The 14,128-nt window shown below is 38.1% G+C and overlaps 1 protein-coding gene across 1 annotated transcript in view; it reads left to right on the top strand.

The window, feature by feature from the left end:
• The window catches only part of MEGF11 (multiple EGF like domains 11), a 245,309-nt gene that overhangs the window by 66,580 nt on the left and 164,601 nt on the right, over positions 1 to 14,128 (top strand). Inside the window, exons 4-6 of the mRNA XM_026040556.1 lie at positions 2,239 to 2,362; positions 4,881 to 4,982; positions 6,758 to 6,858. Coding sequence (XP_025896341.1) covers positions 2,247 to 2,362; positions 4,881 to 4,982; positions 6,758 to 6,858 — 319 coding nt within the window. The 5' untranslated portion in view covers positions 2,239 to 2,246. The remainder of the gene's footprint in view (positions 1 to 2,238; positions 2,363 to 4,880; positions 4,983 to 6,757; positions 6,859 to 14,128) is intronic.

The raw sequence follows: 14,128 nt of genomic DNA, 5'->3' as shown, positions 1-14,128 counted from the left end.
ACGTTAGAAAATTCATTGCACAAAGCAGTTCATTTGTAAACAGATAATAAAAGAGCATTAACCTTAAGAGCTTAGAAAACCATTTTAGCCTCTTTCAGATGCATTCTAAACAAACATTCCAAGTGCTGTTAAGGCTTATAAATAGCTCTTTGGGGTTTTGTTTAAAACTGGGCCTATACTTTATTTTCTTAAAAATCTAACTGAGCTCCCTGAGAATTACAGAATTCAAATACAGGACTTCTTTAGGTAAATAGGAAAAGACTCACTCTCTTTAGGCAGAAAGCAGACTGTCTTTCTGCCTTTGATTAATTTATTGATAAACACAAGCTCTTGATGTTCCCAAGAAGTTAACAAACAGATCAATATTTTGATTAAAAAGCAAACAAAAAAAGAAAACAAACAAGCAAACTCTTGCAGATTGCACTTCCTTCAGCAGCCTTGCTCTTCCTATGGCTATTTCTTTTGACTGAAAATGGTCTTTTCTCTAGTCGTATTTGTTCACCCTTGCGTTTTATCAAATGTGTGGCAAATTGACACAGGGTTAATTGCAAACTGCAAAAATAGTGCTTGCTAGAACCCATTCTCTGATGTTTGGCTTTATTCAAATGATAGTTAGTCAAGGTAGTATGCTAAGTGGCTCTTTTGAAGGTACTGTTGTGAAAGGACTGTCACTTTGATGGGGCTCATATTTGGTGGTTCACAGATACTGGAACATGTTACATTAAAGGATAGCTCAAGTCTGAAGTGCTAAACTCGAGCAGATTTGAACATCGGGGTTGTTAGGCTGTTATCCTGCAAGCCCTCGCAGACACTTTTCCTCCATGCAGAGGTGGTGTCTGGGACAAGTGTAGCTAACGTCCCTTCAATGAGCAGAAGTAAATCTCATATCCTTTTCAGCCCTAATTTCCAGTGTTTGCTTTTGCGTTGACACCATGAGGCTTTGAAACAGCTTCCACATAGAAAACAGTCACTCCTAGACTTAATTTCATGAGAAATGTTAACATTTAAATCATGTAAGTCATATTAAAGTTAATTAACATGGACTTTAAGACCAATTTTGAGCTTAGGAGAGCAGTAGAAATAATTTAAAAGATAAGCTAGTACTCCCTTTGGGGATTTGACTTCAAGTCCATAAAGGCAGTGGGTGTCCTTGAACTGGCTTAGGTGGCTTTGAATCAGAAGCTAATTTCAGATGAGCCTTCYTGGCTATCCCTGGGCTGCTCATTCTGCTTTGTGATGACTTCTTTGYGCTGGGTTGTACATCAGTGTCATGCAGAGCAAACCCCGTAACGTCCCTTTTGCTGTTCTGGATCATGAGGCAATGAGCCATGTGCTTGCTAGATAGTCGTATGAAGATTCAATCCATTTTTAGGCCAATCTTCTTGTCAGGAATAAGGCTAATGTATGGGATTTTAGGTTAGAATTTTGGATTATATAAAGATGTGAATGTCTAAAATAGATATTTAAAAATATGTGACTTAACATTTAACAGACTAACACCTCTGATGCAGCTATAGTTAAAATCAGCTTCTTATTTTCTATTTTGTATATTTTGACTGAAGTCACTGGGGACCCCTGCACAAACAGTACCACTTTGGTTTCACGGGCCCGGATGAGTAATCAGGAGATGCAAATTGGTGTGTTTTATAGGTGAAATAAAAGATGACAGAGAGACCATAGGCAATCAGTTTTTATACAACATATTTCCAATTTCAGTGCAAATATTTTTATTTCATGTTAATGTTATGCATGATGTGACCCAATAAATTGACTTATATTATTCTAAGTGCCTCCCTCTTATAAGACTTAAAATGTGAATTGATTTCCCTTCAGTCATGTGATAAGCATATGTCTCAGATCTAGCCTACTACTACTATACTGACATATGCAAACTTCATTTAAATTAATAAAAATGGGTACTTGGTTTATCTCCCATTTGTCTATAGGTTAATGGGAGATTGCATTGTTTCAACTACCTTATTTTGAAAATAATCTTCAGCATCAGAAATGTTCGTTCTTGTATTTTAGTAACTTTGAGTGTATAAATTCCTTTTAAGTAGCATCTGCACTTTTTTAATTTTAGTATTCAGTTGGTTTTTTTGCATGTGTTTCAGTTTGTACAACTCCACACTGTTTGGGCATGCCTAAAACCAAAGATTAAAATAGCTAAAAAGATACTTTATATATTTATTTATTTTTAATAGTATTTAATGGCTATGCTTTCTTTTCTTTATCTAGATACAACAATGATGGTCCATATGCTACTCCGGTGGATTCTAAAAGGGCTTTTTCTCTCTTTTCTGCTCAAAACGACTCTGTCCCTAAATCCAGATGATCCAAATGTTTGTAGTCATTGGGAAAGGTAACGTATAACATACCATTTTTTGGTTGATTAGCCCTTTCAGATCTGTGCATTTAAAAAGCAAACTAAGAACAGTCATTTGCTAAATTCTGCCCTACCTCACAAAAGAACATTGATCTGCATGACAGAAATAACAATAATGAGCAACTTCAGATCATTTTAAAGAGTTGTTTTAAAGTTAAAGCTGTAGATCATGTAATGCTGTGTTGCCTCCTCTCAGATTTGCTCTGGGAAGCTGCTCCACAGCTTCTGCTCAAGGGCTGCACCAGCATCTTTCCATTTATCATGGAGAGACCTAAGKAAATCGTGGCCTTGTTCTGTCTTCCTTTTTATTTTGAAGTTGTTGCTGAGTGTGATTTAGATACTAGGACTAAGTTTTAAGCCTTTCTTGATGCAACGTGCAGGTTTATACTGTGTGTCCTGAACTTTGTGACTTTATCTGCMAAACTCCTGTCAGCATCAAAGAGTGTCAGCATGAAAGCACTGAGAATTAAAGGCCCTGGTAATTCTGTTTCTTTTATTGTTACAATGTTCTAGTCCAAAAAGTAGATCTGCTCAAGACAGCTCTGACAAACACACAGAAACCCACTAGCTTTGATTCACATTCATGCAGAGGCGAAAGTTGCAGCACTCTAAAGTTGAACTTGCTAAATTTCCAGTTCTGTTCTGTGGATTAATTTCACACAGATATGAGATGCTGTATGTGTTAGAAAAATTAGCCCTTTAACAAGAGGAAACATGGATACATAGTTTAATAGCTCAATGTTCTCATTTTAGAAGCCTTAACGAGAGAATTAACTGCTTGTAGGTCATGCGACTGCAAAGCAAAGACTACATTTGCAGGAGTAAGATTTTGCAGTCTGTGTGGTGAGAAGTGCATTCAGAGCACAGGAATAAAATATTGATTTTGTCTGAAGAAAGTCAGCAACCTAGAGACCCAATCAAGGAGAAACAAAAATTAAATACCAAAATTGATTGGTTGTACTGACCAAGATGACTTTGTTACTTAGATGTTAATAAATCAAAGGGAAAAGATTGTTAGGGCAAGCACTGGGTAGCAAACAAGATCATAAAAYAATAATTAAGAATTGTGTGTTATTGTTTTTCATAATGAGCCATGTAAATATTTTACTTTTTGGCATTAGTAACTGTAAAAAGCTCTGTCCTCCAAACTGACAAACTGTGAGAGAGGACAAAGACAACAAGCACTAGGACCTTGGCTTGTCTGGAAGGGGCCACAGAGGCAGGGCAGTAATAGCTCAGTCTTCGATTTGAAGCCCATCAGACCCTCTGAGCAAATATTKCGGTACTCCCTGTTACTTACATCTCCCAACATAGTCACATCAGCAGTCTCATTGATGAGAAGGAAATCGCTTGGATGATTAAGACAATCGATATAATGAATGACTCAGAGAGCTAATACCTGAGTCTTGACCCTGCCTCAAATGATTTCAGTGTGATTCTCCTAAGATACTGAAGATCTGATAATGTAGCACTTGTTACCAGATCAGAAGCCTAGATTATGAGCCTCTTCACTGATATATTCGCTTACTACAGGGAGCTGCAGTGATCTAAAAGGACCAAGAAGAACAAATCGATGGGATTTGTGTTCCTAAGTCATGAGAGGCCCAGACACTCTAAATGTAACCCTCATAATCAGTGTAGCAGCTATTCCATGAATAAGCACTGKTTTGAGGAGGAGATTGTTGAAATCTTAGGAATGTGATTTTTAAACAATATGCCTGATTTTTGCTTGTATCTGCTCCTACCTACTCATTTGTGCAAAGGATAACCACATTCTAGCCATATCTCAAAGGCTCCTAAATCTAAGGCACGGCTGAACTCATGATGTTAAAATTTTCAATTAGTCTGAAGTTATTTCTGCTACAAATTAGAAGGATTAAATATATGCAGTTTAAAAATAAACACTCCTGAGCTTTTCACAAATTATGCTATTTGATTGGTGCACCCAATATTATTTGAAGTAATGATGCTCCTTCATCATAAAATGGAATGTGAGGATTCCATCATGCTGGCAAGACTCAGCAGTGCTGAGCTAATGGGAGCTCTTACTAACACCATGGAATGCCAGCAAAAATAGAGTCCTGAGCAGGCAGGCARTTGAGACATTCTGAAAACAGGGTGCTTCCCTCTTTTAAAATTGTCACTGTGTAGTTAACAAAGTGCTCTTTTCACCTGCTAAAGCAAACATGACTCAGACTGAAATCTCTGTGCCTGCTTCTGTTAAGGAATCCAAGTTAGAAGCATTTCCAAAACCCTGAAGAGCTTTGGTTGACTTCGATTTTCAAAATACTGAATATCACCTGGGAGCATAGCTAAAAGAGGGAAGAAGACAGAAAACCCATTTCTTTCTGATGTTGAATAAGGCCTGTAGTTTCTAAGATCACTGATTTAATTATTTCTCTTACTGGATTTAGATGAGTAGCATATACAGGGAGCCAAAGCTTTTCAGGTTGGAATGAACAGCCTTTCTCTTTGTTTCTTTGTCTGCTCCCAGCTACGCTGTGACAGTACAGGAATCTTATGCTCATCCTTTTGATCAGATCTATTATACAAGATGTACTGACATACTGAACTGGTTCAAGTGCACTAGACACAGGTAAGAACTGATCCCCTGACATTTTAATTTTACTTTGCCTTTTCATCTCCTCATACAGCTTTTCTCTTTGCCATGCTTTTGTGGTACTCTACTACCAGTATGTAAGAGAGAGATGTTTTACTGTAATTATTATTTTGGCCATCATCTGATGTAAAGAGAATTTTGCATGGAATTTAATTAAGATGAATGGTAGCCTGTCTTTTAAGGGGCCACTGAAGTGTATGCACCTTGCTATTCCCTCCCCCTTGCTACACACACATGACTGGAAGCATCTATTTACGTACCCCAAATCTAACCATCCTTGCTGAGGTTTAAGACAGCAGCAAATGTGCAGGAAGTATTTGCAGAATAACTGCCACACTCTTAGCACATTGTTATGTATAATTTGGTCTCAACGTGTCACCTTTGTATTTTGAACACGTTGTCCATGGCCTCAGAACCAGGCTTCACCAAGCAAAAGGTATGTTAGGAGTTAGACTAGCAGACTAATCTAAGTTACAATCAGCCCCATTACTTTCTTTGGCAGTGGATGGTGTAATTGTTTGGTGAGCTTGTTCTCCATGGAGCTACGTGAAAGTTTAGCCTTTGCTTAGAAAATACAATTGTATAAATTATTTCCAAGATTTCCCTTTCTCCTGCAGCCCACTTCTGACATTTGGGGATCAATCAGATTAGTGATAATTAGAAATGGATTGAAAATCAAGTAGAAAAAAGATGGGCCCATTCTTAGCACAGGATGAAGGTTGATGCTGCTCAGCCTATTTTTCTCAGCTGCAAGATATTAGCTGTTGTGCTCAACCTGATTTTGAGTGGAAAATTATTCTAATAACTATCTGCCACCTTTGCAATCTTTCAGGGAGGAGGTGGCATGTTAGCTACTTGGTACTGCAAATTCGCGTGGTTTTGGTAGGAAAGAGGTTATTCAGCACCATTCCAATCCAGCTGTGGGATTTTAGTTTTTAGCTTCAGTGTTACAGAGTATAGGACTGAGCACAAAGCTTTCTGGACCATTATATTGCTTGGAATGCAGGTAGTCAGTTTGTCCAATGTGAGGGACAATAGTTTTCATTCAATTTGTGTAATTTCAAATAAACTAACACCAAAATTACTTCAAAGTGTTTGCTGTTAAGTAAGCATTCTGCTGTATTTTGAGATTATTCATAGCATTAGTTGTGGCACAAGCAGAAAGTGAATATTTAACAGAGAACATTTAACACTTTTTGTATGTTTTTGTGCTACAGGATTCTGGTAAGAGAAACATACTTTATGCACTGAGTTGGGACTATCCTATCATTTTGCAAGGCACTAATACCTTGCAAAGGTTACCTAGTAGGAAGAAATCACTTTGGGGTTAATTTCAAGTTTTGTAGATCAAGAACAGGCTCCATTGTGTAGTTTCTGGAGTAGCATGTGACACAGTAGCATCCATGGAAGATCCTGTTGATCCCGTTGCTGATATGCAGAAGTGAATCAACTTTATTCTTGGAAGAAACTTCTTCTCCATGTTTTATGACTGGGACAATGTTTTAAGATAGCAGTCCTGGGAAAGGCTTTGGTGACGGACCATCATGAATACTGTGTTTATAACGAAAGATATATTTCAAGTTTCCAAACAAGTATTGATATTTTTTATTGTGACTTTCAATTCCAAAAGCTTTCATACATTTTAAAATAATTATTGAATGCTAGCCGTGCTGTAATTTAACACCAATATAATTCCAACAGTGGGCATTGATTTTCAATATTGTCAAATGGTTTTCTGTCTTGCGATTTAGAATAAGTTATAAAACAGCCTATCGGAGAGGACTGAGAACGATGTATCGGCGAAGATCCCAGTGCTGCCCTGGATATTACGAAAGCGGAGACTACTGTATACGTACGTATGAAGCTTTGATTCAGATGTGACAATGAAAAGTAGTTATTATTTGGAGGAGGTGTAGACAAATTAAAGGTGCATTATGACAGCAATTATAAGGGCTTATTTTCAGAGTTGCCCAGAATTTTCAGGTCCCACTGATTGGAGTCAGAACTGCAGATGCAGAGTGTTTCATTTCTATGCCTTGCAAGCACATAAGTAAAGTTTCACTGAAACAACTGGGGAGACCGTGGGTTCCCCTTCTTGAATCAGACCCTGCCTTGAGGAGTGATTGTCTAAGTATACGTGAATGCTGAGGAATAGGGGGAGCTGATAGCACCCTCAGGACTGAACTGCTCCACAACTTAGGAAGAGGCATAAAGTTTCTGCCTCTTGATTTTGAAACTGTCATTACTTTTTAACGCTATTTTACTTTACTCTGTAAGAATAGGGTAGAATAGAGAGTAGATTTCTCTTTCATAGGAGTAGATTCTACTACTCTTAAGTAATAAGAACATTCAAATATTATTATGTTTCATATGATTCCTATCAATAATTTTGCTCTTTTTAAAGCCGAAGAAGAGCCTTGTCCTAATTGCACTGCGTAAGCAAATAAAAAGCTCTGGAGTGTGTTAGGGCAACAAAAGGCAAAACAGAACATTCAGCAAAACCTAAGAGCTTTTCTAATTAAAAATGTCCTCTACTCTAATATAATATTTTTTGGTATTGCAGTTTTCTAAGTTTTTTGAGTCAGGAGGTATTTGCTAGACTATGCTCAGAGGAACGGAAGCTGGAAATCTCTTGTCTGCATTTCATTAGAGTAGCGTTGTGACCCAAGAAAAGCAAGAAGTTTTTCACTAGGATCCAGATTTCATCAACAGTTTTAGAATGACATGGAATCATTTAAATGTGAAAATGATAGATATCCAGCCAACTTTAAATATCTTGACACAGTGCTTAAAGGCAGTATCTGGTTATCTGTAATAGTGCTTGTATTTGAGTACCTATATTGTGCTTGTATGATAATATTTGAGCACATTGAAAATATGAATGAGCCCTAATCTCATTTTAAATACCCTTTGTGCTATGGAGTTACGCAAAGAGGCTTTGGAATGTGCAAAGTTGGCCACCCTTTGAGATAAGAGATTAGAATTAGCCTTGATTCACAGAGAGAGGAATAATTTGATCTTTCAAAGTGCACTGTGTGATTCAGATCCAGAAAAGCATGTAATAGAACCTCTTGTCTTCCCTGAAATCATCCCTGTGCTGAGGTATGCACTGCGTTTGAATTTCTGACATGCGAACATCACTGTTGTGGCTGTTGCACGTAATATTATTACCACCTTAAACTTTGTGCCTCAAAATCCTGTCTGGAGTAGAACATACTTATTTTCACTTTGCTCTCTGCAATGTATTGGTTTTTTTTTTTTTTAATTGCTATGTTGGTAGCAACGGCAGGAAAATTTTGCAGACTCTCTGATTCTTTGAGAAGGCAGAAGTTCCTACTCTATACAGGATCTTAACATTTATTTTAAGGGGCTTTTTCCTTTCGTATTATTCCCTGGCACTACCTAGCACAACTTGTCTTTATATTATGGAGAAGGAGCAGTCTGCACCACACGCTAAAGGTCTGCTAATGCAGAACAGCTTCATGTTAGACACAGTACAGACGATACTTAAAGTCTCTCCGTGATTAACACGTGTCAGAGTCAAGTTCTTCTATTTCATTATTTCCATGGTCATAACTGCAAAGTGAATCTAAAGTGAAAATACCTGAGGAATATTTTCCATGTATCTCTGTTCCTGAGAGGTCTGAGCAGCAAATGTGCCCAAGAGGGGAGTGCTGGTAAGTGGTAGTTCTCTATCATGTTACACAGTAGTGTACTTGGTCTTACTGTTCTGGTACTGCAAGAAGCCTCGTTCTTTAAAAAATACCAGCAAAACAAACAAGCCAACAAACCTCCAGCCCTGCAAAGAGCAGTCTGGAGACACAAAAGTATTTTGATAGTGTGATCCCTCCCTTTCCCATCTCATCTGTTTTGTGTGTAATGTATCAAGCCCTGGCCCTCTATTTTTTATTTTTAGAGAGATGTTCCTTCTCTAGCAAGCAGCTTCTCCCATTAGTCATTCTCTATTGTCACCAGTGAATTTCCCTTCCATTCCTTGCGGCCTTTCCCTTTTTTTTCTTTTTCCCCAGCTTCCCTCTCCCAACTCTTTCTTTTTTTTTCTAATTTTTCTACGATAGTCTTAGAAGTCTAAGTCTAAGATAGTCTAAGAGGTCCCACGTTCCTCTAGCCAAGGTCAGTGCCTGTTGCTCTAATGGCAGATGCTACCAGAGAAGGGGCAGGAGACCCCCGGGTCTCATCCCGCTCGTGCAGCCGGGTGGAGGCAGGAGTCCTTCCCGCGGGCGCCAGCGGCTCCGCTGCGCTCGGCTGGCCCTCGGGCATCGCCTCCATTAGCAGCCATGGGAGCCACAGGAGCCGGGGAGGAGGGAACGCATCCCGCAGTGAGGCTGATGATCAAAAGAAAGTTTGATTAAAAAAACAGTGTAGAGTAAAGGCTAATTGCTTCTTCTTTCATTAATAGCAACCTTTATTTCTTGCAAAAGTTAAATAGCTTTGTAATTAACAGTGACATGTTTAGACTAGTGAAGGCTGAGTTTAAATCTCTATTAATGACTCTTTCTTAGATTTTAAAGCAGGAGTGAAGGCTTTCAGCTACTGTTTTGATCTTTTCCCACTTTGCTTACTGTCTTTTTAAAGGCTTATCAGGCATAAGTATTTTATTTTTTTCTTTTGTCCTCTTATTGGGATTTCCTAAATGGATTAACACTAATAAAATCTACCTTATTTTGTTCTAAATGATCAGGTTAACCCAGAACGTTTTGCTTTGCCATTCCTTCTCTGGTACCTTTTAGTATCTCCTTATGCTACTGCCATCTGAAATGTGGCAGTTAGACACAGATTAAATAACTCTTAATTTTTAAAGGTGAATTATAAATCTGTGCAGCCTTTTGGTCCCTCGGCTAAGTGGTTTTGAGGTACAAAGTCTCCTTTGTGCCTACAAAGACCTGAAATATTTTTCAGTGGTATATAATATTTAAAATAAAGCAAAACAAATGAATGTGAAAAATTCTGCAGACATACATCTGTGTTTTCCTTCCATTGGTGTCTTAGAAATGGTCGCTGCTGTTCTGATAGTTCTGCGAAATGACTCTTTCCTTCTCTGAATGTGTTTATACATGACTTAGCTTTTCACTGAGCTCTCTCTGAAAACAAACAATATGCTCTTGGTAGTAAATCAGGGCAGCTATGATTTACTGTACTTTATTTGCTATGGTGAGCTTTTGGCAAAGCAAATGCATAAACCACAGATTTTTTTTTTATTTTATTTTAACAACCACAGGGTTCAACTACCCTTCAGGATTTTCATAAGGATGTTTTAAATTTATCCTGCCTAGATTAGTATCTGGTAGATAAAGCATCTCTGAATACTTTCTTGCTGCTTAAAAAAGAAGAATATTGCAAGGCTCTTTTGTAGATTTGCCCTTTGAGTAGATGCTAATTGAATATTTTCCTTTAAAAATACATCAGGTGGAAAGAGACCCTATGGACTAAATGGAAATCTTTTTGTCAAAAAGACCAGGGCTTTGTTCAGTCTGTCCATTTTAATCTTATTCTGTGCACTACAGATTTATATAAAAGAGAAGTTTGGTCTAGGTAACAAAGGGTCAGAGACCCAAACATCAGGAGCAGGGAAGATGGGACAGCAAAGAGCATCAAATTATATCCAGCTCTGGTAGAAAAAACTATCCTGAAAAAAAGTAACTCAAGGTTGGGAATTCACATTTCTTCAGAATTCAGAGTATTTTAGTTTTTAACATTACTGTTTTTGACTTCCATGCCATACGTTCTCTTTCTAATGTATAAATCTAGGCAATGTGACAGGATTTAAAAGTGACAGGATTAGTGATTTAACAATCTTATTTGGTGCCATTTATCTGTCATTCAAACTAGGCAAAATTCAGTTGTTATAAATTGAGCATTTCATGGTTCTTTCTTTTCGTGGTTGAGATATTATTGATCTCAGATTGTTTCTCAACATTCAGCTTTCCACAGAAAAAGTGCCACAACCATCATGAGGGCTCCGTGGTTTCTTTGACAGCTCTTTTTATGGCGAAATTCTTGGTCTCACTGGTTGCATCTTAGTCTGTCATCTGCAGTGGCAGTTCACTCAGGCCTCACTTGCGGGACATTATTGTATTTGCCTGTAGTTATTTGCCCTTCCTGTCAACCAGCTCATGTCTGACACCTTTCATGAATTTGAAAGACAATGTGGAATGTTATTTTAATAGTGAAATTATATCAATTTGGGAGTTGATTTCTATAGAGATTTTAAATAACGTTCCCTAAATTGTGTATTTCTGAATAGACATGCAAACTTCCTAGCACAAGGCACGTTTTCATATTTTAGTAATAAGAAAATTCCTACCTCAGGATTGCATTCACATTTACAAGGTTATGTGTCTAATGCAGTTTTTGTCATCTTTGAAAAGACTCCTTTACTGGAGACATATGGCTAAATTGTAAACATCTGTACTATAGAATTAACAATTTGAAAGCTTCCTGCCATCTGTATGAATTACAATACTTCAATGCATATGTTGCAACGCCACACCGACACCACAGTCAAGTGCACTTATGATGAAAAGAAAAATAATAGCTTATGTGATCAGTGCAAAAGTTGTACAGTCTTAGAAAACATTGAATCAGCAGTTTAAGCAGCCTGAATATTCATAATGTTTGCTCATTTGTCAGGTTTGTTGATCATTTTAAGTTTATAAGGCAGTAGCTTACAACGTTTTAGAAGAAATGTTGTCCCTCACTTCTCACCTCAAATTTAAATTTCTCTTGGCCAGCATTCCCGTAACCTGAAAATATGTTGTTTGAAACCTGCTGGACTGAGGAAATATATTTTTCCTATCTTTATAGACAGACATTACAGCTGGTGCTAGTGCTTTTTGTAAGAGCCTTACTGTTACATTATTCAAGTACAGCATTCTATACATCAATAATGCAGCATAAATTAAGGGAAATGATATAGCAGTACATAGATACTTTTTATATCAGGGGACATCTTTCTGATCTGAGATGCAAAGACAGGAAAGGACCTTCCACACCGCTTATACTCTGTCTGTAGCACTTTTAATTGTAGGATTGAAGGGACAGTGGGTGACACTTTGAAATTCTTTTTTTTTTTATACACCTACCATAAATTTTTTTTCTTTTTTTTTTTTTTTTTTTTTTTCCCCTCCACTAGGTAACGTAGGGAAAATAACCTGGGTTCCATGTCTCCCATAGGAGGGGAAACTTCTACAGGAACTAAACAATTCTAATTCTGGTAGTAGAACTAGCAGTCGTCGTCATCGTCTTACTGAGATGCGCTGGCGGGGAGCAATCCCTGCTCTCTTTATTAAATGAGCTGGTGGGTTAATAAGAAAGCAGCGAGGCAGCACTGAGCAGAAATGATCATCTCTATTCATCTTCAGCCACATTTGCTAACTGGGTAGCTGAGCATAATGGAAGGGCCATATGCCAGTGTCTCATATACCGTATTAGAGAATGTAGTTTAACCCTAACTGCATTCGGGCTTTACAGCAATCTCAGTGTTGGTCACTTAACCTCCATAAAATTCCATGTAAGTTCTCCTATGTCAGCTAGACCCTTCTAGGGTCTAGTCATTGTTGAAAAAATTCAAGATACAGAAGAACTTCTGAGCATCCTAATTAATTAAGTTGTAATTCCTCAGATGCTCACTCCATGAGCCGAGGAGGTTCTCAGTTGTACTACTGAAATTAGTCTGCTTGGTCTTACCTTGCAGTTATGGAGTTGTTCACAATCTTGAAAGCAGCCTTTGCTTGGCCATTTTGAGCACCACAGGTGCCTTTTGGAGAGGAAGAGAGGGACCAACACTTTGAGTGGTCAATTCATGCTGTGCCATAGATAAAGACACTGGGAAACTATTTAGGATAAAGAAACGTCATTGATGGGAAGGTGCAAAAATCAATTATCATCTCCCATAGATCAGTTTTTTACAGTCAGCTTCTGGATGCTGGTGGATTTACATGTTACTGGAGCCATGTTAGTGGAGAGTGGTAATGAAGTAAGGGATGGACTTATCAGAAAAAGAATGCAATAGAAGGAGAAGCAGCCAAATGTTCATGCAGGGGAATTGAGGGTATGCCAAAGCTTTCTAACGTCTCAAGGGGCTTAATAAATATCAGAGGAAAAAATATACAGACATTATTGGTAGCCAGAAAAAGATCTAGGCTGTTGCTTTATAGATGAGCAATAAAAAAGCTTTCCTGGTTGCTCTGGACAATCTCAGTGTAGTCAGTGTAAAGGGATTCCAGGAATGTGGACACAGCAGCAGGCCCTGCATCCAGGGGCACTCGCCACTATTCATGTTAATGTCACAGGTTCCTGGAAGCTTCATCAGGCTCAGGAACAAGACATGGGAATCATGGATATGAATTCGAAGAAATAGCTGTACAAAATGCAGTATATTAATTTGTCCAGTTTCAGCTAAGGTAGGTTGGTACCCAACTGCTTGGGGGACATCCTCCATTACTTCATCTCCACTTAAAAATTTATTTAATATCTCTGGTCCCCACCCTCCTCCTCCTGATTCAACAAATCCCAACGTTGTTATGGCCTTTTTGCACAGATCTCAGGTGATGTGGAGGGCATCAGTGCTAATCTATGGTAGTTGTATTAAGATAAATGACTCCATCCCTCCTATAATGGTGGACTTGCGTGGACCTATACAAACAAAATACATGAGGGAATTTCTCTTCAGCACCTGCACACACAGGACTGTTTTGGCATCTTCTGGGCCTGTGCACTTTCAGAATATTTTTTTACTCCAGTAGAATTAGAAGTTGATTAAGAATTGAGATGTGTAGGAAGCTTCGTTAACCTCTTAAAATTAGTAAGACCAGAAAGCAGAAGGATATGCAAAATAAAACTTGTTTAAAAATAAAGTTGTTTCCTTGAACACTGCTCTCACAGGATCCTGTCACACAGCAGTGTTAACCATCAGAATTATTATCTGTAAGGGGATAATTCTTAGGCAGATCCCTTGCGGACTGAAAAACTCCTATAACTGACAATCATTTTCTAATGCTTCATAATACAGTGCAGTGTAAGAGGTCAGAAATCAGGAGGTTAATCAGGAGGCAGCCCTCTCTTAACCAGGAACCCACTGTGGCTGCTTGCTCTAGAAGCAGATA

This window comes from Nothoprocta perdicaria, unplaced genomic scaffold, assembly GCF_003342845.1.
Source record: "Nothoprocta perdicaria isolate Ctin4 unplaced genomic scaffold, notPer1 scaffold_26, whole genome shotgun sequence".
NCBI classification, from domain to species: domain Eukaryota; kingdom Metazoa; phylum Chordata; class Aves; order Tinamiformes; family Tinamidae; genus Nothoprocta; species Nothoprocta perdicaria.
This window is presented reverse-complemented; position numbering and strand designations above follow the sequence as displayed.